The sequence below is a fragment of the Rhinatrema bivittatum genome, chromosome 3 (assembly GCF_901001135.1).
Source record: "Rhinatrema bivittatum chromosome 3, aRhiBiv1.1, whole genome shotgun sequence".
Taxonomy (NCBI): Eukaryota; Metazoa; Chordata; class Amphibia; order Gymnophiona; family Rhinatrematidae; genus Rhinatrema; species Rhinatrema bivittatum.
In genome coordinates, this window is record NC_042617.1 from 23,012,507 (window position 1) to 23,039,709 (window position 27,203).

The 27,203-nt window shown below is 42.0% G+C and overlaps 1 protein-coding gene across 7 annotated transcripts in view; it reads left to right on the top strand.

Annotated features, from left to right (window-relative positions):
• The window catches only part of BABAM2 (BRISC and BRCA1 A complex member 2), a 624,699-nt gene that overhangs the window by 103,921 nt on the left and 493,575 nt on the right, over positions 1 to 27,203 (top strand). For all 7 annotated transcript variants that reach the window (XM_029592949.1, XM_029592948.1, XM_029592946.1 and 4 more), the window contains exon 4: positions 7,340 to 7,434. In XM_029592949.1, the coding sequence (XP_029448809.1) occupies positions 7,340 to 7,434 (95 nt within the window). The remainder of the gene's footprint in view (positions 1 to 7,339; positions 7,435 to 27,203) is intronic.

Below are 27,203 nucleotides of genomic sequence, written 5' to 3' on the forward strand. Positions count from 1 at the left end.
GCTCAATTATTCCTGTCCACACTGCTGAAAACAGCTGCCAGCCATAGAAGCATGTCCACTTTTAGGATATCACTCTTACCCAAGTCTCATATTATCTCCTTTTGATTCTTATTTGAGTCCTGAATAGAAAGAAGCACTTGAATGTGCTTTTCTGCATGGTCTCTTCACCATATCAGATGTAAATCTGGATGCTGCTGTGCTGTTGATCATCACAGACCTATGGCTGCAGCACCCTGATGCATTAAAACTATAACCACAGCATAAATGTCTGAAGCGTGACCTCAGGTAAGAAGATTATTAAAATTAGGGAGGCATTACCTTATTGAAAGTCATGTGCCCTTTGTGCTATAATAATAACGAAATAGAAGAGAGAAAGAAAATCTGTTTATTAAAATTTGAAAAGATATGTAGGCGTGAGATCAACAGGAATAAGAGAGCTGAGAAATGGGCAGTTAGAAACCTGAAGTTCCTAATAGCTGTTATATGGAATTAATTAGATGTTGCAGGTCGCTATGCAGGGGATGTTGCGTGCACATTTGATAAATCCTTATTAAAAGGCATTGAGTGATGTGGGAGGGGGAAAAAAAGAGCGTTGAGGATATGCGCATGAAACCAAAGTGTATGAATATCCACACAAGTCTTCACTGCGTAATTGTATTTGTACCTCCTAAAGGGTGAATGCTGCATGGGAGCAAAGTAGATGACGACAGAAGAAGACTATTTCTCTCATCCAGTCTGCCCAGTTATTTTGTTCGTTTTGCTCCATTCCGCTTAATTCTCTCCAGCACCCACCTAAGCAGAAAGCTCCACAACATTTGATTAGTAGGGTTTGAGAGTTCTTTGCTTCTCAGGCATCTCAGACACTGTCTCACTTTTAGGCTTCCTCTTTGCTACCACCATTTCACTGAATAAACTCCCGCCAGATATCCAGAAAGCTTCCTCTTTGGCAAACCTTCGGTCAAAACTGAAAACTCATCTTTTCAGACAAGCCCATCCTAATACTGAGCTTCCTAAATTTCTTTCTTCTTGATTCATTCTCTTTTTTTTTTTTTTTTTTTTCCTTACACTGTTTACCATATAAAAATTATTTTGTGTTCCTTGTTGTAAGGCACCAGGTAAAAACTGCAGGTCGATATTTAATACGTGTCTGTATACAGGCTATAATGGAGGCAAAAAAGGTGACTTCAATGAGCAAAACGTCCCGTTTTATCTGTATGTGAATTAGAAGGTGAATGCTGACACACAGTAAATGATCATAGACCATGAATATGAATGCTGATATTGTAAACCGTTTTGATCTTCTTTTGGAACGACGATATATAAAAGGCCTAAATAAATAAATAAATAAAATGTTTGTGTCTCCTGTTAAGAAACGTTTTAGGTGCGCTATTTGAGATTTCATGGGAACTGTGCAGTCCACGTAATTGTTTCCAGGATGCCCAGTCTGAGCAGACAGAATCTTGGTTTCTGAAAGCTAAAATGTTTTGAGAGCTCAGCCAGCAGCAGAGCAACGCCCTGACATGAATTAAGTAGCACACATTTAACTCCTTTTCCTTAAAAGAAAGCATGAGTCTCCTGGATCAGACATTCATGCTGTAATCGCCCCGCTTCCCAAACGTTTTCTGTCTGGGGCTTAATGAAGAGCCTCATGATAGGAAAAGTTGGCAACTTGGCTTGTTAGTTAAATCTCTTACTGGAATCTTTTAATGCTGGGCTCCTTTCTCCCAATATCAGAAACCCAGAACAAATAAGTGATAGCAGAGAACAACAAAATACCAACAATCTGCTTTAATTATCTGTCTTATGCAAGGCTTACCAACTAAGCTATCGTGGAGCCGAAAGCAATACTTGTGATTCTGTGAAAACTCTCTCATTGACATCAGACCTTTGCACGCAGTCCCTTGAATGGCCAATTCTCAGATACTGGGACCAAATTGCAAAGACTTGCCGTTTGCTTTTCAAAGTCAATTAGTCTATCAGGTCCCTTGCTCTCTCTCTCCTTTTGTTTTTCCCGCCTGCATTCTATACTCTGCTATAAGTCCTTTTGTTTCAGTTTCTTTGGGTATATGCACAATTCTAAAGTGATGTAATTTATTAACACGTGTTGCTGTAACTGTAAGAAATGTTACCTACCTTTTATTATCTGTGTACAGTTAAATGGAATGATGTCCGTGTGCTTTATGCTTTGTGCTTCTGTGAACAGCATATCATTGGCTAACTCCCCTCCTGCCATAAAGTCAGTGGTGTACAGCATGTCTTGGTACAAAATGTATCCTCATAACCTCTGCTGCTGGGTCACAGTGAATACACGTTTCTGTTTTATGTAATTTTCCAAGGCTGTGTAAGATATATAGCAAGCCTTGAAAGAAGCAAAATACAGTGTATGTAGTCTTTAGAATGGACTTAATAGGATCTACAAAAGGTAGTGATATTTCAATAGTAACCAAATGAAAAAAATCATTAGGCATTTGTTCTCTTCTTTACGATTTTTTGTTGTTTTTAAGTTGGTCACATAGGGCTTGGAGGGAAAGGAAAAATATGTAAATACTTTCTGATAAATGTTATATAAGAATGGTGTTGCGCTGAAGGTGGACCCTTGGCCTGGCGCAGGATTGGTATGGCCCTCTGAGGGATCCCAGAGGGTGCCGGCCGCCAGGAAGCAGAGCACACAAGGAGACAGAGGCAAGCTGGAGCTTCACCAATAACGGCCCGGGGACTCTGCAGGTTGAGCCCTTGGATTCCCGGGCTGCCTGGGCTTAGGAGAAGCAAGAGAGTGTCCGAATGGAGCACTAGGGTCAAAGCCAGGATATCTGTCCGAGGATGGTCAGTTCCAGGTATTAGTCCAAGCGTGGTCAGAGGCAAGCAGGGGTCAGTTCCAGGTATCAGTCCAAGCATGGTCAGAGGCAGATTTGGAGAAAGGCAGCGTTGTCAGGCAGGCAGAGGTCAGGCTTGGAGAAGACAGCGTCGTCTGGCAGGCAGGTCTGGCAACTGGAACAGTGAGGAAGCTGGAAAGTTGTCAAGTTAGGTCCTATCGGTCTGCGGACGTCTTAAATAGGACCTGGAAGGAGTGGCCTCAAGGAGGAGGGCTGGTAGGAGTTCCGCCATGGGCTCTTTAAAGAGAGAAGAGAGGCATGGCCTCGCGCCTAGGGCAGGACCCTGGAGAACGATGCCCACGTCATGGCGAGAAGCCGGAGCTGGAGCAGGCCGCAGAACAGGCTCTGACGCCGAAGGCGGCTCCTTGCCACCAGAAGGATGGCCAGAGGCGGCTTCAGCCGCAGGGAAATACCGGCGGCAGTCTTTGGCTGCAAAGAGGCCACTGGAGGCGGTGCTCCCTGCTGCCAGAAAGAGTGGCTCCGCGCCGCGGAGGGAGTGGACTTCCTGGCATCTTCCGGGCCTGCATGAGAGCGGCATCTACAGCCTCCTGGCCGCAGAGCAGAGGGAGGACTCCGGTGATTCCCGCCGCAACGGAAGCAGCTGCAGCGGCGGTTCTACGCCGCAGCCCACGGCAGCGATGATGGCGGCTCCATGCCGCGATGCGAGAGCGTCTGCGGCCTCCAGGCCGTGGAGAGGGCCGGAGAAAGAGGTGAGAGGCTACCCGTGGCTCCAGCCGCGGGTAGAATCGTAACAAATAGCAAGTTCAAAAAGATATCTATGCATATGCTATGACACAATTATTTATCAAAGTCATTTATGCCACAAATATGAACAGTAGCATGTTTTCTCTGCCACTCCATTTATGAAACTTGACAAACTGAAGTTATCTCAGCAAAGTCTGTGACTGCCATTGATTTTATAAACCATTATCCTATCAACTCTTGTCATTTCTTCTCCAGGTTTGAAGAACCCATTTAGCCTTATTTCATAAGGGAGCTGTTCCATCCTCGTTATCATTTTTGATGCCCTTCTCTGTACCTTTTCTAGTTCTGCTTCATCTTTTTTGAGATGGGGCAACCAGAGCTGCCCATAATACTCAAGATGCAATCGAACAATGGATTGAAAGATAGACATTCCTTTCCTTATGCTATACAATATTACCACCAAATTCCAGTTTATCAAATAATCAATCTTGCAGACCGCTGAATTCAACCACTTCAGTCTTCCAAGACGATTACTACATCTCAAAAGAGATCTTCCAGACATCTAAGCTTGATGATGAATTTTCACAAGAACACAAACAGGATAGTAATAGTCTTGGAAGACTTAAGTGGTTGAATTCGGCAGTCTGCAAGCATTTCAATAAACTAGAATTTGGTGGTAATATTGTGGGCATTTGGAATAAGGATAGAAAAAAATGTATTGTTCAGAGGGATTCATTGTGCAAAGGTTTTTGGGTTGAATTGATTTTTTTAATGGGTGGGTTATGGTTTGTAAATGTTTTTTGTTTATATAGTTTTTTCCTATGTGATACAATATTGTATATTTTACTGGGGGATTATGTGTTTTGTATTTGTTTAGTTTTTTGTTATGAGGTAGGATTGTTTTTTGTAAAAAAAAAATAATAAATTTGTTTTGCTTGTTGAATAAAATATTAAGATAGTATTTTATTATGAATACAAAATGTGTTGGTTTATGATTTAAAAAATTATTTGTGATTTAATATTTTTCTGAAATATTTGTAAAAATGTATTTATTGCGGCTTACGGCTGTTTGATTTTTGAAATACCCATGTTTTATGGGCAATTTCCTTGATATCTGTTATAGTCTTAAGCAGCAACCATGATTTTTTTTTCCCCCCCGGGGGCTGTGAACGCCGTCTTTGTAGCATCCCTAGCCTATCCGGGGAGCAGAAGATTAGACTTGCGATTCTGCATAGTGCACAGCACTCGCCACCGAGCTGGTCCAGATTTTTTTTCTTTTAATCTCCTTTTTCGAGTGGAAGAGTAGCCTAGGGGTTAGAGCAGCAAGCTACGACCCAGGGAAACCAGAGATTAAATCTCGCTGTCGCTCCTTGTGTCCTTGGGCAAGTCATTTGACCTTCCGTTGCCTCAGGTACAAAATTAGATTGTAAGCCCTGTGGGGATAGGGAAATACCTGTAGTACCTGAATGTAATCCGCTTTGATGTACACTTTAAAGTGCCGAAAAGCAGAATATATATCTATATATATATATATATATATATATATATATATATATATATATATATCTTTCCTGTCTAACCCTCATTAAGGAATTTGATGTGGCTGAAGCTCCTTCAGAACTCCTTCCAGTGCTGCTTTTTGTATGACAAGCAGCTGTTCTTGGTCCTCTCCCCTAATTCTGTAGCATTCATTGCCTCTTCCATGTGTGAATCCTGGAGTTCCATTAGAGGACATTAATAGGTGCAGTACCTATTCAGATTTTTTCTTTACAGAATATTAAATTGAGATACTGCATGCATCAAAGATCCTCATGATGCTTTCTGATCCTTAGTATCCCAGCTAAATTTTTGTCTCTTGGCCTACACCCATTGTTCCAGACTGTGCTGCTGCCTAAATAATTGTTTCCTCATGCCATGCCAGAGGTATGTGCAATCCTTAGTGACTGTGAATGCATACAAAATACTGACTCCCTATCTAGGTGCCCTATTGGGATTCATGCCTATTGCTAGTAGATGTTAGAGAGAGGATTCTGCTGTCTGAATAGCAAGAAGACATGCTCAGCACTGGAAGTGTGTGTTTTGTTTGAAGACAGTACTCTGAAGGAACTCTCTGTCATCAATTTGCTACCCACTCATACAAATGCTACACGCTTTGATAAGCAGCATCAAAGGGATGCTGTTATCCGAGCTGTGATTAAGATCTCAAAATAGAGGGAAGTATAGTTGTTGTAATGTTTCCTGATAGTTTTTTGACTCTGCTCTTTGGAGGCTATAGTTGTACTCTGCTGAAATATTTTGATGGTATAACATAAGAGATCTTTACTGTGCAATCTTCTGCTTTTAAAAGTGTTTATTTGATTTATATTATACTTTTCAGTACTGTAGATATATCTCTATCCCCAGAGGCCTCACTTTCAGGCCGATACAGTACAGTGCGCTCCGGCGGAGCTTAGTGTTAACCCGCGGTTGGACGCGCGTTTTCGACATGCTAGCTTTACCCCTTATTCAGTAAGGGGTAATAGCACGTCAAAAACGCGCGTCCAACCCCCCCCCCCCCCGAAACTAATAGCGCCCGCAACATGCAAATGCATGTTGCGGGCGCTATTAGTTATTCCCGCGCGATTCAGAAAGTAAAATGTGCAGCCAAGCCGCACATTTTACTTTCAGAAATTAGCGCCTACCCAAAGGTAGGCGTTTAATTTCTCTCGGCACTGGGAAAGTGTACAGAAAAGCAGTAAAAACTGCTTTTCTGTACACCCTCCGACTTAATATCATGGCGATATTAAGTCAGAGGTCCCAAAAGTAAAAAAAAAAAAATAATAATAATAATAAAAAAAAAATTTAAAATCAGCCCGCGGTTCGCGGGTTGAAAACCGGACGCTCAATTTTGCCGGCGTCCAGTTTCCGAACCCATGGCTGTCAGCGGGTCCGAGACCCAATGCCGGCAAAATTGAGCGTTGGCTGTCAAACCTGCTGACAGCCGCCGCTCCTGTCAAAAAGGAGGCGCTAGGGACGCGCTAGTGTCCCTAGTGCCTCCTTTTACCGCGGGCCCTAATTAGCATATTTTTATTTACTGTATCGCGCGCACAGGACACTGGTCTGTGCACGCTCCGGGAGAGCGGGCGCTCGCCTAATAGGAGATGTATTGGTGTTTTATGGCCTGTGTAATATTTGCCCTGTTGCCCTTTCATAGGTAGAGTTATTGGCAGTTGGTGCTGTTTTGGTCTATGAGGTTTACTATTTTCTAATTTTATTTCTGTTTAGTCATGGTTTTCTGAGGGTCAAGCCCACACTCATATTACAATAGACTAATACCATTTAGGTTCTAAGTACCTTATATAAATTTTCCAGGGCTTTCTGTATGTTGTATTTTTACCTCGGAAAACTGAACTTAGATTTTATGTGGAATAGGAAATTCAATTATAAATACATACATTTCAATTGTGTGTGGAGAGGGTGGGGCCGGGGAAGGGGGGTGGCTCAAGGCTGTAAGGTTTGCCTAGGGCATCTAATGCCCTTGCCCCGGGCTTCTTACCTATGTGGATTTGACTGATTATGCTCCCATGAACATTGGAATGGGTTAACTATTGAGTAATGGGAGTTTAAAGTTCTCCTCCCAAGTGGTTCTTATCCCTCACATTGTGCCTTCCAACATGCTTGGATTGTATCAGTATCAATAAGGAAGTGCCATATACTATTTAGAAGTTCTTGGAAGGAAAATGAATTAAATGTTCTCTTGTTGTGTACTGTTTTTTCCCCAGGGGATATCATTTTCAATGCACACTACCCAGAATTACCCCCAGATTTCATCTTCGGAGAAGATGCTGAGTTCCTGCCTGATCCTTCAGCCCTGCATGTGAGTAGAACTAAAACATTTCTCTGATTGATAATGGCAGGGAAATAGAAATTGCTATTAGGAATGGCTTGACAGCAGAGATTAATTAATATTATAGAATTTTCTTATCGCAGCAGGCTGTTTTGCAATAATTCTTTCTCTGTTGACAAGTAGATATGAATCTGTCATAACTTGTTGGTGACATCATCAAATGGAGCAAACATGGACCTAGCTCTCAGACCTCAGTAAAAGCGTTATGAGAGTTCGCGCACATGCTGTGGTTACATAAGTTTAGGTTCTATCTTAGGAGTTACCGCCTAGGAAAGAGATGTAGGAATCATACGGGCGGATTTTCAAAGCCCTGCTCGCGTAAATCCGGGCGGATTTACGCGAGCAGGGCCTTGCGCGCCGGCGCGCCTATTTTTCATAGGCCGCCGGCGCGCGCAGAACCCCGGGACTCGCGTAAGTCCTGGGGTTTCTGAAAAGGGCCATGTCGGGGGGGCGTCGCCGAGTGACGCCGCGTTTGGGGGGCGTGGCATGGCGTTTGGGGGGCGGGCACGGGGTGTGGTGCTGGCCTGGGGGCGTTCCGGGGGCATGGCCGCGCCCTCCGGAACCGCCCCCGGGTCGGGTCTCGGCGCGCCAGGATTTACGTCTCCCTCCGGGAGGCGTAAATCCATGGATAAAGGTAGGGGGGGGTTTAGATAGGGCCGGGGGGGGGGTGGGTTAGGTAGAGGAAGGGAGGGGAAGGTGAGGGGAGGGCGAAAGAGAGTTCCCTCCAAGGCCGCTCCGATTTCGGAGCGGCCTCGGAGGGAACGGAGGCAGGCTGCGCGGCTCGGCGCGCACCGGCTGCCCAAAATCGGCAGCGTTGCGCGCGCCGATCCAGGATTTTAGAAGATATGCGCGGCTACGCGCGTATCTTATAAAATCCAGCGTACTTTTGTTTGCGCCTGCTGCGCAAACAAAAGTACGCGATCGCGCAGTTTTTAAAAATCTACCTCATAGTGGATAATACTTTAAAATTGTCGGCTCAGTGTGCTGCAGCAGGCAAAAAAGCAAACAGAATGTTGGGAATTATTAGGAAGGGAATGGTGAATAAAACGGAGAATGTCATAATGCCTCTGTATCGCTCCATGGTGAGACCACACCTTGAATACTGTGTGCAATTCTGTTCGCCACATCTCAAAAAGGATATAGCTGCACTGGAAAAAATGCAGAGAAGGGCAACCAAAATGATAAGGGGCATGGAAAAGCTAAAGAAATTAGAGCTGTTCAGTTTGGAGAAGAAAGCTGTCAGGTTGCTAGTCACAAGATATGAAATACATTTATTTTCTCAACCAATTTAAGGTTTCTTTATTACATGTTAACAGGTTCTCGTCATCTTCATTAACTTGAATATAGTATATAACAATGAATTCTTGGTACGCACAGTCCAATCCGGGTCTTAAGAGCCAGTCTGGTTCTTTTTTCCTTTATACCAGGATTGAGGAGCTTTTCCTTCATAGTGGAGCCCCACAGAGTCCAGGAGAGGCTCATTTCTAGCCTCGGAGTCTGCCAGCAGTAGGAGTGGGTCCCTTTCCTATATAGTAGATTCACCTCCCCAAGGTGAGGCCTTTCATGGATCAGGAGGAGGTTCAGTTCTTTCTGAGCTTTTACTGGTCATCTCCTTTCTTATCATCTGGGTCTTGGTTAAGCGCCCCCCACCCCCAACCCACGGACAGATGAGAATTCCATGATGATTCCTTCAGATTCCCCACATCTGCTTCAGAAGACCTCAGCTACTCGTTTTCTGGATAAGTTATTGAAGACTTTGTCTATTAAGGTGAGGAAGGAGCAGGACCCAAAAATGGATATTGTTGGGTTGTTTGCAATTTCTTCAGTCTCTGATGGACTCTGTGTCCATCCTGGTTCATATCCTCAAGGATCTGCAAATGAGCATGTGGCAGTCCTGATATCATCCGGTAGCCTGAAAGATTGTTTTGAAATATCAAGTTCAAGACTCCCCAGAGGTTGGGATTGCCCAGCTGCCACACCACTCTGTTGTTGTGGAGACAGTGTTAAAAAGGACTAAGTGCACACATGGTCACTCAAACGCGCCTCCTTGAAATGATTCCAAGTATTGGATATGTTTGGAAAGAAAGTTTTCCAAGGTTCCATACTTATGCTTGAATTATGGCGCTTTAGTTGTTCATGGTGTAGTACCTCCATCATTGTATCCAAAAGTTGAAGCTTTTAACCGATTCGTTATACCTCTGGCATGCATAGTGTTGTGGAAGTGTGTGAGACGCATCCTTTATGCTCCGTCTATGAGGCATTTGACACTATAGCTAGGACCTTGGCTCTGTCTGTCACACGGCTTTCACGTGGTTGAGAGCAAGTGGCCTTCACAAAAATGTACATGACTGCCTGGCAGATGTGCCCTGCACAGGAGAAGATTATTTCAGGACAAAGTGCAGGAGAATGTGGCTTTTATTAAGGAAGCCTGAATCTAGTCTGCAGTCATTGTCCACAATGGCAGGTTATTCCCAGACACCAGTACGTCTGCAAGTGGCCATTTTTTCTAGAAATGCTCCTTCCATCCTTTTCATCATTGTGCTCCTCCTACTACACCACAACTTCCCTCTAGAGAACAGCCGAAGGAGAGAAGTCAGCTGAAATCCCAGCAGCAGTCGAAAACCTAAGCCTGGGGTCAGTTTTTATTGTCTTTGAGACCCATAGCTCCACCTCCCCCAATGTGGGGAGGGTCCAGTCCTTCCTTCTGGAATGGACCACAAGGACAGATTGGTCCTAAAAATTGTGGAGTTTGGATTTGTTGAGCTTTGCCTGCCCTCCTCCATTCCAGCAGAGAGCAGTCTTCAATTTTGACCCCTTTCATTCTGTTCACTTGCAATTGGAAATAGCTTTTCTCCTTCAGCAGAAAACTTTCAAGCTTGATTCCCTTCAGGATTATTGGAAGGAGTTCTACTCCTGGTACTTTCTAATCCTCAAAACGTAAGGGGAATTGAGGCCTATGTTGGAATTACAAAAGTTGAACAGATTGTTGGTCCAAGAGTGATTCAAGATGAATTCACTCCAGACTATTCTGCCATTCATTCAGCTGAGGGATTGGACGTGAAATCTGGATCTGAAAAACACTTATGTGCACATCCCTATTCTCCTTACCTATTGGAGACTCCCCAGGTTTGGGGTGAAGGATGTTTACTGACAGTATAAAGTGCTCCCATTGGTTCTCTTAGAGGCCCCAAGTGTGTTCATGAAATGCCTCATAGTCGCAGTCGTAGCTACTGCTCAGCCTTGTCGGCAGGGAGTCTGCAGATTATCTTGTGCAAACCAGGGCTGATGCAACCACTCCTTTCACAGTCATATCTCCCAAATTTAAGCAAGACATTTCAGTTAACAAGAGATACTCTCATTGAATAAATGCATCTAAAAAATTCTCAGTTGGTAGTTTTTGTCATATTTCAAGGTTTTAACATTTTTTTTAATGAATTGTAGCAGGGAAAAGCTGGCAGCAGTGTAACATTCAAGCTGTGTTCTATTCAGCATGGCAACAGCTGTACAGAAAATGAGGTAGGAGGCTGTTAGCTAGTAGAGTACTTTGGCTGTGTATAACGGCCGGGGAGTGGTTTAAGGGCTCTAGGTAGCTCTTTCTTAATTCTCACAGATACAAACAGAAAATATCTTCACACTGTACTTAGCTAATTTTCACATATATTGTCCCAGTTAACTGAGTGTATGTATGTGAGTATAAATGTATATGTGTATGTATATATATATATATATATATATATATAATGTGTGTGTGTGTACAGGGAAGTGTATGTATGTGTGTGTGTGTGTGTGTGTATATATATATATATACACACGGATCAAAAATTTCAGATGAAGAGACCGTATACAGCCGTAGGAACGGTAAGGTACTTATAAAATTTGAAGAAATTAGAAAGATGTTGGCTTTCCTCTGATCAATACAAGATCGGTGTTGTTTACCCAATGCTCAAGACAATAATCGGGGGATGCGGCGTAAGATGTTACTTCGGTGATTGAGAAGTTTTGCAGGTTTTTGACGTATAAAGTTGCTCTATAAAGGTGAAGATTTCATGGGTTTAACTACCCTCGATTAACAAGTGGTAATTTGCGCAAAAGTTTGTGTCAGAGAATACAAGTGTTTCATAGAACGGTGGTGACAGTGCATTCCTGAACCGGGAAATATTTACATTAAATCAAAGGGAGCCATGTGGCCACAGTGATTCGGGGATGCTTTTTCTGACCCATTCCTGATTGTTCAGAAATAACAGCATCGTGAGGAGAGATAGATGAGTTTGTGTTGGTGACTGGTCTTATCAAGTTAAGTCCCCTGAAGAAGCCTGATAGGCGAAACAAGGTCCTTGTTGGGACATAAGAGAATGAATTATAAGTGGGACACCCATTGAGAAGATCTGAGGATCTTGTTGGCAAGAATCATCTGAGATCAAGCCTTTCGACTTGGTCTCATATATTATTAAGTAGTAATAAATTACTTCAAACACAGAGGTTTGAAAACCTAGAGGTGTTCTCACGAAAGGAGACCAATAACCATATTGAAGTAAAAGATCTATTTTATGGTGTTGTTTGGGTGAATGAGGGACAGAGTGAGTTTAGAGGCAGTATAGGTTTGAGGGTGAACTTAAGATTGTATATTCGTGGATATTTATAGTGTGATCTAAATTGAGCAGTCCAAAACATTTGTATTAGATGTAGGTAGATTTTATAAAAGGAATTAAATTAATATGATGTCATATTTTCAATAAAGTATAAATAATTTTTAATTGAATAGTGTACTTTTTTGAAGTAATTCAATAAGAAGCAATAGTGCTTTTCCTTCCCAAACATTTTAGTGTTGGGTGTTTTTGTATATATATATATATATATATATATATATATTCAATTGCCTAACTCAATTGTTAGGCAATATTCTACTTATTATAGTGCCCGTTAAATCCTAATATAAACTAACGCTCCTTTCGGAACGCAGTAAAAGCACATTAATTGTTTAACAATTACCTCTTTTATTAAATCCTTGTGAAAGAACATACAACAAGTGTCAGCAAAGGTTACAAACACTCACATAAAATAGCTTAAATTTTGCATACCTCAACATTCTATTAAAATCAACACTCATTCATACTCATCCATACCACCCTTTTCAATATTCATGCTCATACTTTGTGCAAAAATAGCCTTTAAATAACTTTTATATCTTCCAAGCGCAAAATTACATAGTGTATTAAATCTAATCTATTTAATACACAAATATAATTGCTGGGACTATGTAATGTTTTGCTAAGATTGTGAATATAATGAAAATGTATGGTAATATGTATTACTTATGTTGATGTTAACCATTGGAAAATTTTGTAAGGGATACTATGTAATTTTGCGCTTGGAAGATATAAAAGTTATTTAAAGGCTATTTTTGCTCAAAGTATGAGTATGAATGTTGAAAAGGTTGGTATGGATGAGTATGAATGAGTGTTGATTTTAATAGAATGTTGAGGAAGTATGCAAAATTTAAGCTATTTTATGTGAGTGTTTGTAACTTTTGCTGACACTTGCCAACTTCCTAGAAATATTATCACTGCTGCTCCTCTGGGAACTCTGACCCCTGCTTTCCCCCTTCTGCAGCATTTTTGCAGAATGATTTGACTTGTGCGATACCTGGGGTGGGGGTGGGGTGCCATCTCATACCTTGCCTCAGATTGTCTTGAGCCACTCCTGATTCCATGAAACCATTCATTTGTACAAAAAAAAAGGTTCTGGATGCAGAGCATCATGCCGTAGTGTCCAAAGTCCTCGCACCCGATGCCTGACGTCTCCCAGTGCACCCAGAAATGCAGGCGTTAAGCACAAATGTATCAGAATGGGCTGCTTGTACCTAAACCTGTAGATAATGGTGGAACAGCTACAGAAAGTCTTCTGACTCTATACTCTGGATCTGAGCATCCATTTCCTGCCCATTTCTTGCTCAGCTGCCCAGGACGTGGCTGGATTTGCAGCAAACCACTTGTTGCTGTGTGAGTGGCAGCAGCTGCGTTCAAAGAGCTTTCATTAAAATCTCAGCCCAGCGTTTCACAGCGAAGACCACCTAAATTGCTGCAAAAACCAGACCCGAACATTTGAAAATTCAACCAAAACTTGAATTTCAGGGCAAAATTTGGCACACAAATATCCAGTGTAAAATTTCCTGTGTTTGCTTGAAAAGTTTAGGGGTTTTTTTTGTATTTTTTTTTGTATTTTTTGTGTGTGCAACAAGCATTCAACTTCTGCTTAATGGGAATCCATGCAATTTATCTCAGCGTACTGCACAGCACCTCGTTATCATTTCCTTTCACCCTTGTCAGTGTGTGTGAGGGGGGGGCTGTCTGTTTCCAGTGATGATATCAGGCTATTTTGTGGGTTTTTTTAATGCATTTCTTTATTTCTTCGAGAGAATGTCGAGTACAGCAAAAATATTTTTAAATACCTCAAGTTGAGAATCCATTTTTCATTCAAAAAGTCACCAACCAAGCTTCCATCTAGGAAGGAAATGGAGTTGGGGCCTCTTCGTGTGCAGCACTTGTATGGAGAATTGAATTTTTCATGTAACACAGCGGAAGTAAAGGTCAACAAACAAATCTAAGGCGATACTTTTTAATTGGACTAAATATTTACGCCTCGGCTGATGACAGTCGGGCAGTGGGAGTGGGAGTCCATTCAAAGACGGACTGTGAAAAGTCTGGTTTGGAGGCTCGAGCAGGGAGCTGCCCAGCAGGACTGAGATGGCCACACTGGCTCTAACATATGGGCCCAGGCTTGCACAGAGAAATTAGTGGACATGGGCATTAGATGAGGACTTTACTGCCCTGCTTGTTCTTGAGAGACATGCTGCTGTACCCGAGGCAATACTGCCAGGAAGGTCAGTGGAGCTAGTGATATGGGATACTCTTCTTAAATTAGTTTAGGACAAAAATGTACAGCGATAGTTTTTTCTATTGGACTAATTTAATATGTTTCTCGAGTAGCTTTCAGGAGTCACACTCCGTTCATTGGGTCACAACAGACTGAGCACATAAAGGCAGCTGATGACTCAGTGTACAACTGAACCACACATGACATTAGAATTGCGGTGTGAAGGGGACGTTTGAGAAGGATACTGTGTTAGCAGTCGGATAAGAAAGTGACAGCAGCAGCCAAATTTACTATCATTATTTGGAACTTTTTCCTGTCTTTGATTTTAATCATTATGTACATTACTTTGGCGACACCTGCAACATTGTCATGCCAATAAAGTTATTGGAATCTGAATGCGAAAAGCCTTGTATCTGCTTCGTTCCTTTGTTTGTTTTGAAATCTCTGATCATTCTAACTTTTTTTTTTCCATTATAATATTTATTGGAAGTCAGCACAACAATAACATATACATATTCAGTCAGATATAGTTAACTGTACTGATCATTCTAACTCTCAATGTGAATTTCTCTTTTGGTCACAAGGTCATTGATGCAGTTATATGGGCCTTCTGCAGGTCTTTCCATGTTCTTCTTTTTGATGTGTTATCTTGTGTCTGTGTAGGTTTATTCTTGTCCTTAACTTCTTGTCTGTTTCACCTATGTAGCATCCCTCTTCACATTTTCCCCATTGAATAATATATATACATTAGAAGTGGGCATGAATAGGGCAAATTGGTCTTTATCTGCCATCATTTACTATATATCTATTTTCTCTCGCTCTCTCTCTGTATGTATGTATGTATGTGTGTGTGTGTGTATATATATATATATATATATATGTGTGTGTGTATGTATATGTAATTCCCATGCTCCTCCGATTATAATAAAATATTTTTCAATGCAGTATATCGTTGACCTTCTGATCATTACTGAAAGGAAAACTCAGAACTATCCAAGAACGTAAGATATTCTAAATTAAGTCAGACATTTCAAACACAAACATAAGAGGACTTATCAGAGATGGACTTTCTAACTCAGTATCAGACATAATTTGGCTGCCTTTCTGTCATCTTCTTTTATCTCTTCTAACATATTAATCCCCTTACCCCTTCCTCTTAACACCAGGGTTGTAATGTGGTTGTAATTCACTTGTATACTCAACCATCATTCTCTGCCTTTACTTGCTCATTTTGTTTTGATCTTATTGAGCATAACTTCGAAAAGCTAATCAAGGAATGTATTAAATTAGTCCAATAGAAAGGTCTCGCTGCTCATTGACAACAACTAGACTACTTTATCATTTAAAATAAGAACATCATGACTTCTTAACGCAATAACTTTCAGCATCCTGCCAGATTTTTATTTTTAATCAAGGGGCTCTGGCTGGCTCTGCTCTGCTCATAAAATAATTTAAGAAGACTTTCTTGGGAGCCTTTCTCCATATTGCTCTATTTCCTCTGACCTTCCTGGCAGTACTATCTCAGACACACTGATATGCCTGAGTCAGTACTGCCAGGAAGGTCAGTGGAAATACAGTGATTTTTTTTTCCTCTTACTAGGGTAGGGGAAAGAAAACGTTTGTGTAAACCTGGGCCCGTATGATGATGTTAGGACTGCCAACTTTTAACTGTCAAATTTCCGAACATTTGGAGATGTTTAATATCTTCACTAGGGCTGGTTTTTGGGGTGGGTGAGCCGGGTGATTGCCCAGGGTGACATCAACTGAGGGGTGCCCTGAGCAACATAGGGACAGAAGAGGAGAGGCCTAGCATGGTCACAGCAGATCCCATTCTGCCACGGTCAAAGAGAGGAATTGCATGGCCATGGTGGATCCCATCCCATTGCAGCCGAAGACCGGCCCAACCTGGCCGTGACCAAAGACTGAAATTGCGTAGCTGCAGCAGATCCCATCCCACCACAGCTGAAGAGAGGACTGCAGGGGAGGTGCCATCAGTTGAGGGGGGTGCTTTTCATCCATGATTCCATTCGCCCTAAATTCGGCTCTGATCTTCACTGATGGGGTTTACGCACATGCAAGGAGGGACCATATCACTGAAACTGTAGCAGAATTACACTGGTTACCAATAGAACAAAGAATACAATACAAAACCTTATGTACAATACATGAATTAAAACACGACGAAGAGGCAGACTGGCTGAACACAGCACTACGGGTACACGTCCCACACAGCTAACAAAGCACTCCTAACCATTCCTTCTGTCAGGACAGCGAGACTAACCCAAGTTAGAGAAAGGGCTTTATCCCTAGCAGGCCCTATAGTATGGAACACAATGCCACTAGAGATCAGATTAGAAAGAGACCTTTAAAAAAAAGTTTAAGAACCTGGCTTTTTAAACAAGCTTTTTATAAAGAGAACGGAGAATAGAAAGTATGCAGGAACAGGCAGAACACCAGCACACAGCACTGTTCTCAACATGTGCTTTGAAGTAGCTTATTAGTTTATCTCACGGCTAACTTAATTGAATTAAACAGAGCAGGAGAATCATACCTGTAAAGAAGTAACTTACATGTATATATGGTCAAAACTTACGTCACTCAACAAGTAAGATTTATTACGACATGATGTAACCGAACCTTATTGGCACTTGTTAGAATGTACCACCGTACACATTTACCAAATTTAATTTGTGCCTGTATGTAAGCCGTTGTGATGGTATGTAACTTAACGACGGCATAGAAAAGATTTTAAATAAATAAATATTGCCACTCTTTACCATTACAAAACAACAGAAACCTATAATTTGATAGCAGGTAAGGACCAATCTAGTTTGCTCAATTACTTTCTGCTACAGTTGTAGACCCCAGTTGATCTCTAGGGATGTGAATCGTTTTTTGACGATTTAAAATATCGTCCGATATATTTTAAATCGTCAAAAAATCATTAGGGCCACGATACAATACCAATTCCCCCGATTTATCGTTAAAAAATCGTAAATCGGGGGAAGGGGGAGGGCAGGAAAACCGGCACACTAAAACCCCCTAAAACCCACCCCCGACCCTTTAAATTAAATCCCCCACCCTCCCAAACCCCCCCCCATGCTTTAAATTACCTGGGGATCCGGCGGTGGTCCAGAACGGCGGCGGTCCGGAACGGCCCCCTCAATAGAATCGTGTTGTCTTCAGCCGGCGCCATTTTTCAAAATGGCCGCCGCAAAATGGCGGCGGCCATAGACAAAAACGATTCGACGGAGGAGGTCGTTCCGGACCCCCGCTGGACTTGTGGCAAGTCTTGTGGGGGTCAGGAGGCCCCCCCAAGCTGGCCAAAAGTTTCCTGGGAGTCCAGCGGGGTTCCGGGAGCGATTTCTTGCCGCGAATCATTTTCGTACGGAAAATGGCGCCGGCAGGAGATCGACTGCAGGAGGTCGTTCAGCGGGGGTTCCGGACCCCCGCTGAACGACCTCCTGCACTCGATCTCCTGCCGGCGCCATTTTCCGTACGAAAACGATTCGCGGCAAGAAATCGCTCCCGGAACCCCGCTGGACTCCCAGGAAACTTTTGGCCAGCTTGGGGGGGCCTCCTGACCCCCACAAGACTTGCCAAAAGTCCAGCGGGGGTCCGAAACGACCTCCTCCGTCGAATCGTTTTTGTCTATGGCCGCCGCCATTTTGCGGCGGCCATTTTGAAAAATGGCGCCGGCTGAAGACAACACGATTCTATTGAGGGGACCGTTCCGGACCGCCGCCGTTCTGGACCACCGCCGGATCCCCAGGTAATTTAAAGCATTTGGGGGGGGGGGGTTCGGGAGGGTGGGGGATTTAATTTAAAGGGTCGGGGTGGGTTTTAGGGGGGTTTAGTGTGCCGGCTCACGATTTTAACGATTTTTTCACGATAGTTTACACACCCAAACGGCAACAATACGATTCCCTCCCCCTCCCAGCCGAAATCGATCGTTAAGACGATCGAGGACACGATTCACATCTCTATTGATCTCTGACTTTTCCCTCACTTCTTTGCAATTAAAGATCCAGTGATTTCTTTAATGATTGTTTTTCCCTCTATCACCTTCACTGGGAGGTTGTCCCATGCATCCACCACCATCCTTTCTTGAAAAAAATATTTTCCTGTGTTATTCCTGAGTCTACCCCTTCAGAGCCTCATATCATGACCATTACTTCTCAAACATATTTATTCTGAAAGGTTTCCTTTTACCAGCCCAGGGACCAAATTACTGTTTTGTCACATCCTTTAGGCCTCTGATTAAATCATGGACTGCAGTCTATGCGAGTGTCACAAAATAAATATATCCAACACATTAAATATTCAGCAGCTACCAAAGCACACGCTATATTTATTCATTTTCGTTTTCAGTTTTTATTATATTTTTGTGTGGGAATTTATCAGTGTTTATTACAACAAACAAAAGGAGAAAATCGGTGGAAAAAAGCCTGTTTTTTACACCGATTTTCTCAATTTTTTTTGTTGTAAAAAACACTGATAAATTTCTAGGAAAAATAAAATGAAAATTGATAATGAAGGTCCCTAACTATATTATATAATTGAAGGGGAGGATCAGACTCTAACCTGCAGCATGAGGGCTGCAGGTTAGAGTCTGTATTGTGTGGGGGCACATCCTTGCCCCCACACAATACGGCTTTCGGAAATCTCATAGTACTGAGACTCTTCTACTCTCCCTAACAGACCACATTATTAAAGGATTTGAGAAAGGACAATCATACATACTTGTCTTCCTTGACATCTCCTCCGCATTTGACACCGTCAGCCATCCCATTCTCCTACAGCGGTTGACTGAAATAGGCATTACAGGTGTTGCCCTCAACTGGTTCAATTCTTATCTCAGCAATAGAGATTACAAAATTCAGCTAGGCAATCATGTTTCCAAGGCTAGCCCCCTTAATCAAGGTGTCCCTCAAGGTTCATCCCTCTCTTCAACCCTCTTCAATATTTACATCCTACCCCTCTGTCACTTCCTATCCAGCCTAAATCTCCCACACTACATATATGCTGACGATGTTCAGCTCCTCATACCCATCACTGACTCTATTTCTAAAACCATGGATTTCTGGAACGATACTCTCCAATCCATAAACAATCTCCTTTCTTCCATCCACCTAGCTCTCAACACTACTAAAACTGAAATCATGCTCATCTCACCCCTTAACCACTCGATCCTTCCCCCTCTTTCACAGTTCCAATTTGCTCAACAAGTCCGTGATCTGGGTATCATTCTCGATGGGCACTTCACACTGAAGAAATTTATCAACAACATACTAAAAGATGGCTTCTTTAAACTTCATACACTAAAAAAACTAAAACCCTTACTACACCCCCCCGATTTCCAAACAGTGCTCCAAACCACCATCTTCGCCAAAACCGACTACTGCAACTCCCTTCTCCTTGGCCTTCCTAACAACGCCATTCACCCCATTCAAATTTTACAAAACACAACAGCCCGAATCTTGACTAACTTACACAGACACGACCATATTACACCTGTTCTAAAAGATCTACATTGGCTCCCAATAGCTTCCCGTATACAATATAAGACTCTCTCTCTCATCCACAAGGCTCTTTACAATCCTGAAATGAACTGGTTTAATGAATCCTTCCGCTTACACCAGTCTAATAAGCCTACTAGACACGCACATCTCGCAACTATGCCCATCCCTTCCCCTAAACTCTACAAACTAACATCTACCAGAGCCCGTGCCATATCGATAGCCGGGCCGACCCTTTGGAACACAATGCCAGTTGAACTACGGCAAGAGGAATGCATCAAATCGTTCAAGTGGAAGCTCAAGACCTGGCTCTTCACCAAGGCATACACCTAATTTCTCCCTCCTCTCTACTGCCCACCCTTCCTCTCCTCTGCCCCCCTCTTCTGGTCCTCCATCCCCTCACCTCGCCCTTCTCCTACCTTTTTCTCACCCCTTCCCTCTGCTCATCACTCCCCCCTCTCCTCCTAGCACTCCTAAATTGTTTATCTCTTAGTGTCTACCTTTTGTACATATGTATATAATTACAAACCTCGTTGATTATTTAATGCAAATTTCCCCTTGTTCACACCCTCATTTATTCATTTGTTAACTTGTTTTATTTGTTCAATGTAAAGTGCCATGCTTGGCGTTTGTTTGTGTTACACTGTAAACCGATGTGATATCCTGGATGAATGTCGGTATATAAAATTTTTAAATAAATAAATAAATAAATAAAAATGAGGGCTAAAAATCAGGACATTTCCGAACATTTTATCCCTCTTCCTTTTTTCAGAACAGTAACCCAAAAATCTGTGCAATCTAGAAAAATTCTGGACAGTTGACAATCCTTGTTGTTGCCATCTTTGTCACCTCTCAGCTCTATGAACACTAAACTTGGTTTTTCATAGGCTGTCTTTAAATAAACTGTCCACTCCCAGACTTTTTGCTATTAGCCAAGGTTTATGCCTGGAACTGGCATGCAAAGCACTGAATGAAGTTTTTGTCTGTAGCAAGAAAAGTAGGAAAATTTGTGTAGGGCAGGCCCTGGCATTCTTCCTAGGTTAATACTAGGAAAGGGTGGAGACCTGGTGGGGCATTCTTTGCTCCCCATTGTACTAGGCAGCTCTCTGAAAACTTCCTCATTGTGCTTGACAACACTGGAATAATGAAGGAAAGCAGTTTCGTCAACAGGGAGGGGAGGCAACCATTCTCAAAAGCATTATTAGAAGAATATTTTATGATGTGCTTTTTCTTTAACAGGAAAAACAAAAAAAAATTCTCTGTAATAACTTTGAGACTTTTGGTGTGGTACATTCAATAATTTTTCACTCTCGACAGCTAATCATTTTGCTCTCTGTACTCCTGTATCAGATCCTGCACATCTGCCAATGATTGGGGTTTATATTCAGTAGACATTGCTGCATCAGAAGCAACTTTTATGAGTTTCACAGTAAATTATTCAGTTTATCAGGCAGTCTAACTAAAATATTTTGGTCACTTCTGGGTAACTGGTTCAGTTTCCAACAGTTTCACAAAAGAATTCCCTACTCCTGAAACAACTCTAATTTTAGATTTTAATCTTCATGTAAATGAATTTCCTGCGACATGTTCCTAGAAACAATGGACGCTTTAGGATGGACTCAAACGTCTCTGAAGCCACCCACAAAGCAGGTAATACTCTCAATCTCATTTTCGCAAATCCTAATAATTGTAGCATAAAGATTAAACACACAATAATCCCATGGTCTGACCACCACCTAATCAAAGCAGACCTAATAGACAAAAAGCAAATGACGAAAAGCCCTAAAAATATAACTACCCAAACATTCAGAAGGAAAACTGAAACACTAACTACTGCATTAAAGACCAAAATATCTGATCTAAATCTAAACAGTTGCAATGAGGCATTTGTTTCGTGGGATAATAGAATTAAGGAAATAGCAGACAAATTTAGCCCAATCCAAACAAAAATCACAAACAAAATAAATAATAATCACAGAAAAATGAGCCCCTGGTATAATGAGGAACTGAAAGAATCTAAAAAATACCTAAGAAAACTTGAAAAATTTTGGTGAAAAAAATCCTTCAGGCGAATCACTAAGAAGATACAAATCAAACCTGTCTCATTATGGAACTCTTACAAATAAATCAAAAAAAGACTAATATGCAAAAAAGATACATGAGTAATGTTCAACTCAAAATTTCTGTTTGAGACAGTCAATATGATAAAAGACCCCTCTTCACTCCAAACCTCGAATACATTCACTAAAACCTCATGCAACAACTTTGCCTCAACTTTAACTGAAAAAATCCAGAGGCCGAAACAAATCAACTTTACCCACTCTCCTTAAATACAAATAATAAATGGTCATCCTTTGACACAGTTTCGAAACTGGAAATAAGCAAAATCTTAACTGAAGTAAAACCAGCCACTCACCCCCCTTGACCTGATACCAGCATCCTAGCTGAATCAAGTAAACCAAACAATAACCCCTACAATCACAATGCTTGTCAGCCTTGCCCTTACAGAAGGATATATGCCCCAAACTCTAAAACTCAGTTGTTAAAACCAATTCTGAAGACTAAATTGGGAAGTTCCAACAACTGGGATAACTACCAACCAATCTCTAACCTAACCTTCCTTGCAAAAATTCTCAAAAAAGCTGTTCTTTCCCTATTAGAGTCTCATCTTGAAGACAAAAAGACCCTGTATCGTAACCAATTTGGATTCCGGAAGAATCGCTCAACAGAAACTCTCCTACAATCTTTAACAGAGCCTACACTGCTAGGCTTTGATTTTAATGAATCAAACTGCCTAGCGCTGATCGACTTAACTGCAGCCTTTGACACTGTTGACCATAGTATTCTATGCCACCAGCTGAGAAACATAGAGATTGATAGAAATGTACTAAGTTGGTTTACCTCGTTCCTCACAGATAGATCTTTCCAGATAAAACTAGACAACCACATTTCTGACACATTCCAGTGCACAACTGGTGTTCTGCAGAGTTCAGTGCTATCAGCAACCTTATTTAATATGTACATGCTACTGCTGTACAAATTACTACAGTCGGGCCGATACAGCAAAATGCGCGGGAGAGCCAGTGCTCCGAGGCGAGTGCCCGCTCTCCCGACATGCGCCCAGGCCATTCTCCTGGGCATGCGATTCTCTATGCTAATGAGGGCCCGCGGTAATAAGGAGGCGCTAGGGACACTAGCGCGTCCCTAGCACCTCCTTATTGGCAGAAGCGGTGGCTGTCAGCGGGTTTGACAGCCGACGCTTAATTTTACCGGCGTCGGTTAAGAGCATAAGAACATAAGAAATTGCCATGCTGGGTCAGACCAAGGGTCCATCAAGCCCAGCATCCCGTTTCCAACAGAGGTCAAACCAGGCCATAAGAACATGGCAATTACCCAAACACTAAGAAGATCCCATGCTACTGATGCAATTAATAGCAGTGGCTATTCCCTAAGTAAACTTGATTAAAGCCGTTAATGGACTTCTCCTCCAAAAACTTATCCAAACCTTTTTTGAACCCAGCTACACTAACTGCACTAACCACATCCTCTGGCAACAAATTCCAGAGCTTTATTGTGCATTGAGTGAAAAAGAATTTTCTCCGATTAGTCTTAAATGTGCTACTTGCTAACTTCATGGAATGCCCCCTAGTCCTTCTGTTATTCGAAAGTGTAAATAATCAGTTCACATCTACTCATTCAAGACCTCTCATGATCTTAAAGACCTCTATCATAATCCCCCTCAGCCGTCTCTTCTCCAAGCTGAACAGCCCTATCCTCTTCAGCCTTTCCTCATAGGGGGGACCTGTTCCATCCCCTTTATCATTTTGGTTGCCCTTCTCTGTACCTTCTTCATTGCAACTATATCTTTTTTTAGGTGCAGTGACCAGCATTGTACACAGTATTCAAGATGCGGTCTCACCATGGAGCAATATAGAGGCATTATGATATTTTCTGTTTTATTAACCATTCCCTTCCTAATAATTCCTAACATTCTGTTTGCTTTTTTGACTGCCGCAGCACACTGAGCCGACGATTTTAAAGTATTATCCATTATGATGCCTAGATCTTTTTCCTGGATGGTAGCTCCTAATATGGAACCTAACATCGTGTAACTACAGCAAGGGTTATTTTTCCCTATATGCAACACCTTGCACTTGTCCACATTAAATTTCATCTGCCATTTGGATACCCAATCTTCCAGTCTTGTAAGGTCCTCCTGTAATGTATCAGAATCTGCTTGTGATTTAACTACTATGAATAATTTTGTATCACGCAAATTTGATAACCTCACTCATCGTATTCTTTTCCAGATCATTTATATATATATTGAAAAGCACCAGTCCAAGTACAGATCCCTGAGGCACTCCACTATTTACCCTATTCCACTGAGAAAATTGACCATTTAATCCTACTCTCTGTTTCCTGTCTTTTAACCAGTTTGTAATCCATGAAAGGACATCACCTCCTATCCCATGACTTTTTAGTTTTCTTAGAAGCCTCTCATGAGGGACTTTGTCAAACGCCTTCTGAAAATCCAAATACACTACCATCTACCGGTTCACCTTTATCCACATGTTTATTAACCCCTTCAAAAAAAATGAAGCAGATTTGTTAGGCAAGACTTATCTTGGGTAAATCCATGTTGACTGTGTTCCATTAAACCATGTCTTTCTATATGCTCTGCGATTTTGATCTTGAGAATAGTTTCCACTATTTTTCCCGGCACTAGTCAGGCTCACTGGTCTATAGTTACCCAGATTGCCCCTGGAGCCTTTTTTAAATATTAGGGTTACCACCCTCCAGTCTTCAGGTACAATGGATGATTTTAATGATAGGTTACAAATTTTAACTAATAGATCAGAAATTTCATTTTTGAGTTCCTTCAGTACCCTAGGATGCATGCCATCCGGTCCATACTCTTTAGTTTGTCAATGTGGCCTACTACATCTTCCAGGTGTTCAGTTCATTTGACTCATCACCCCTGAAAACCATCTCTGGAACTGGTATCTCCCCAACATTCTCATTAGTAAACACGGAAGCAAATAATTCATTTAGTCTTTCTGCAGTTGCCTTACTAAGAGCCATTGTTGAACCTGCTGACAGCTATCGGTTCGGAAAACGTACGCCAGCAAAATTGAGCGTCCGTCTTCCAACCTGCGAGCCGCGGGCTGAATTTTTTTTTGGGGGGGGGGGGGCGGCCTCCAACTTAATATCGCTGTGATATTAAGTCGGAGGGTGTACAGAAAAGCAGTTTTTTCTGTTTTTCTGTAAACTTTCCTGGTGCCGGCCGAAATTAACTCCTGCCTTTGGGCAGGCGTTAATTTCTGAGAGTTAAATGTGTGGCTTGGCTGCACATTTTACTTTCTGTATGGCGTGGGAATAACTAATAGGCTCATCAACATGAAATTGCATGTTGTGGGCGCTATTAATTTTTGGGTGGTTGGACATGCGTTTTCCTCGCGCTATTACCCCATACTGTATAAGGGGTAATAATAGTGCGTCGAAAACGCACGTCCAGACGGGGGATAACGGTGTGCTCGGCCGAGTGCACTGTTCTGTATTGACCTGAGTGTTAGGAATTAACTTCTTTCTATATGTGGACAATGTGCAATTCTACATCCTTCTTTACAAATCATTTGAGAAAACAGCTTCACTCATCTCTGAATATATCATAATAAATGAAAAACTTGTGCAACTGAAACTCTCGATGAACCCCCCAAAAAAACTAGAGTTAATTTGTTTGAGCCAAAACCCACCAAAATTTATTCTTCCAGTTATTGATCTTGGAAATCATCATTTAATCCCAGCTACTCAAGTAAGAGATCTAGGAGTCTAAATCGATAATAATTTAACAATGAACGCTCACATTAGCAAACTAATAAAATCGGATAATAGACTAGAGGGCAGTCCATGAAGTTAGCATGTGGCACATTTAAAACTAATCGTTCTTTTTCACTCAGCGCACAATTAAACTTTCTTTGGGTAGCTTCTCTGAAGAAACCTTTGACACATCTCTTTCGCTCTATCTTTAAACTCATCCATTGTGGAGCAGAGTCTCTATTGGATGAAAACCAATACTGAAGAACTATGCCCTCCCTTACTCTTAGCAGTCCTCAGTCTTTGATGATTGGCTGATGGTGTACCAAATCCTTAGGAATAAGAGACTTCGGTCACGTCCAGGTGCAGAGCGTGGCTATCGTGGTCTGGTACAGCCCCAGCCCGCAAACTCCATAAAGCCCTTGCAGAATATGCAGTATTGGTAGAGACAACAGCAACTTATCGCTCATTCTATATCCCTTCCCCCCACCCCCCCTTTATCCCACCTACCAGATGTCACCTTAAACTATAATTACTATATGTAAAATACGATGTCTACCAACATGCCCATTGAAGTCGATAGATATGAGAGAAATGATTTAACAACAGATTTCGAGCTCTCCCTGCAAGACTTTGCACATAACTAACCCACACAGCCAGATATTTCCTTTTGGCTAAGGGCGATTGGGCTGCGATAAGAGATTCCATGTGTGCCATGTTGTGAAGCACATTTCGCCACTGCCAAATAGGATGGTTGCTAGGATAACCCTTTTGCTTTGCAGCAAGGCTTTCCGTATGAAAAGTCTATCGCCCTCTCTCCTCACAATAGGCGAAAACCCCATCCCAAATAATACCAATTCAATAGTTATGGGTAGGTTCACCCTTACCACTTTATCCAAATAATTTAATATCTTAACCCTGAACGCTTGAACTGTGGCACATGACCAGAACATGGGAGTTAGGGTCCCCTATGGATTCGCACACTTGGGGCACTCCCCTGAAGGGGAAGTTCCCACCCTAAAGGCAGCACAGGGGACACATATGCCCTATGATTAAATTTGAAAAATGTTTCTCGAAGACTCATATTAGGTGATAGTTGTTTTAGGATCCGAAAGCCGGATATAAAACTTGTATAGGACAAGGTAAAGTGTTTCCATGAGTGCCATAGTGCAAGAGTGAAACCCTGTTCTTTCAAATGTTTTAATTCTTTGTGTAAAAGGTCAAGGAAGACCTTGGACCTTTCTAGGTATAAAATTATTTCTATGGCCTCTGTTTTGGAGTGAGCCATCATGTCCCTGTGTAGTGTAGCTACATAATGACGAAGTTGATAGTATGCAAAAATGTCCGAGGCTTGTAGGTCATATTTTGATTGCAACTCGGAGAATGGAAGCAATGTGCCCTCCCGGGATAGGACACAACTTCTCTTCTACCTGGCTTTGTTCTCTGCTTCGTATCTATAAACCCACTTGGCATTTAAGATCATTAACACAAAATCTATTAGATATTCCATCACTTCGACAGGCAAGATTA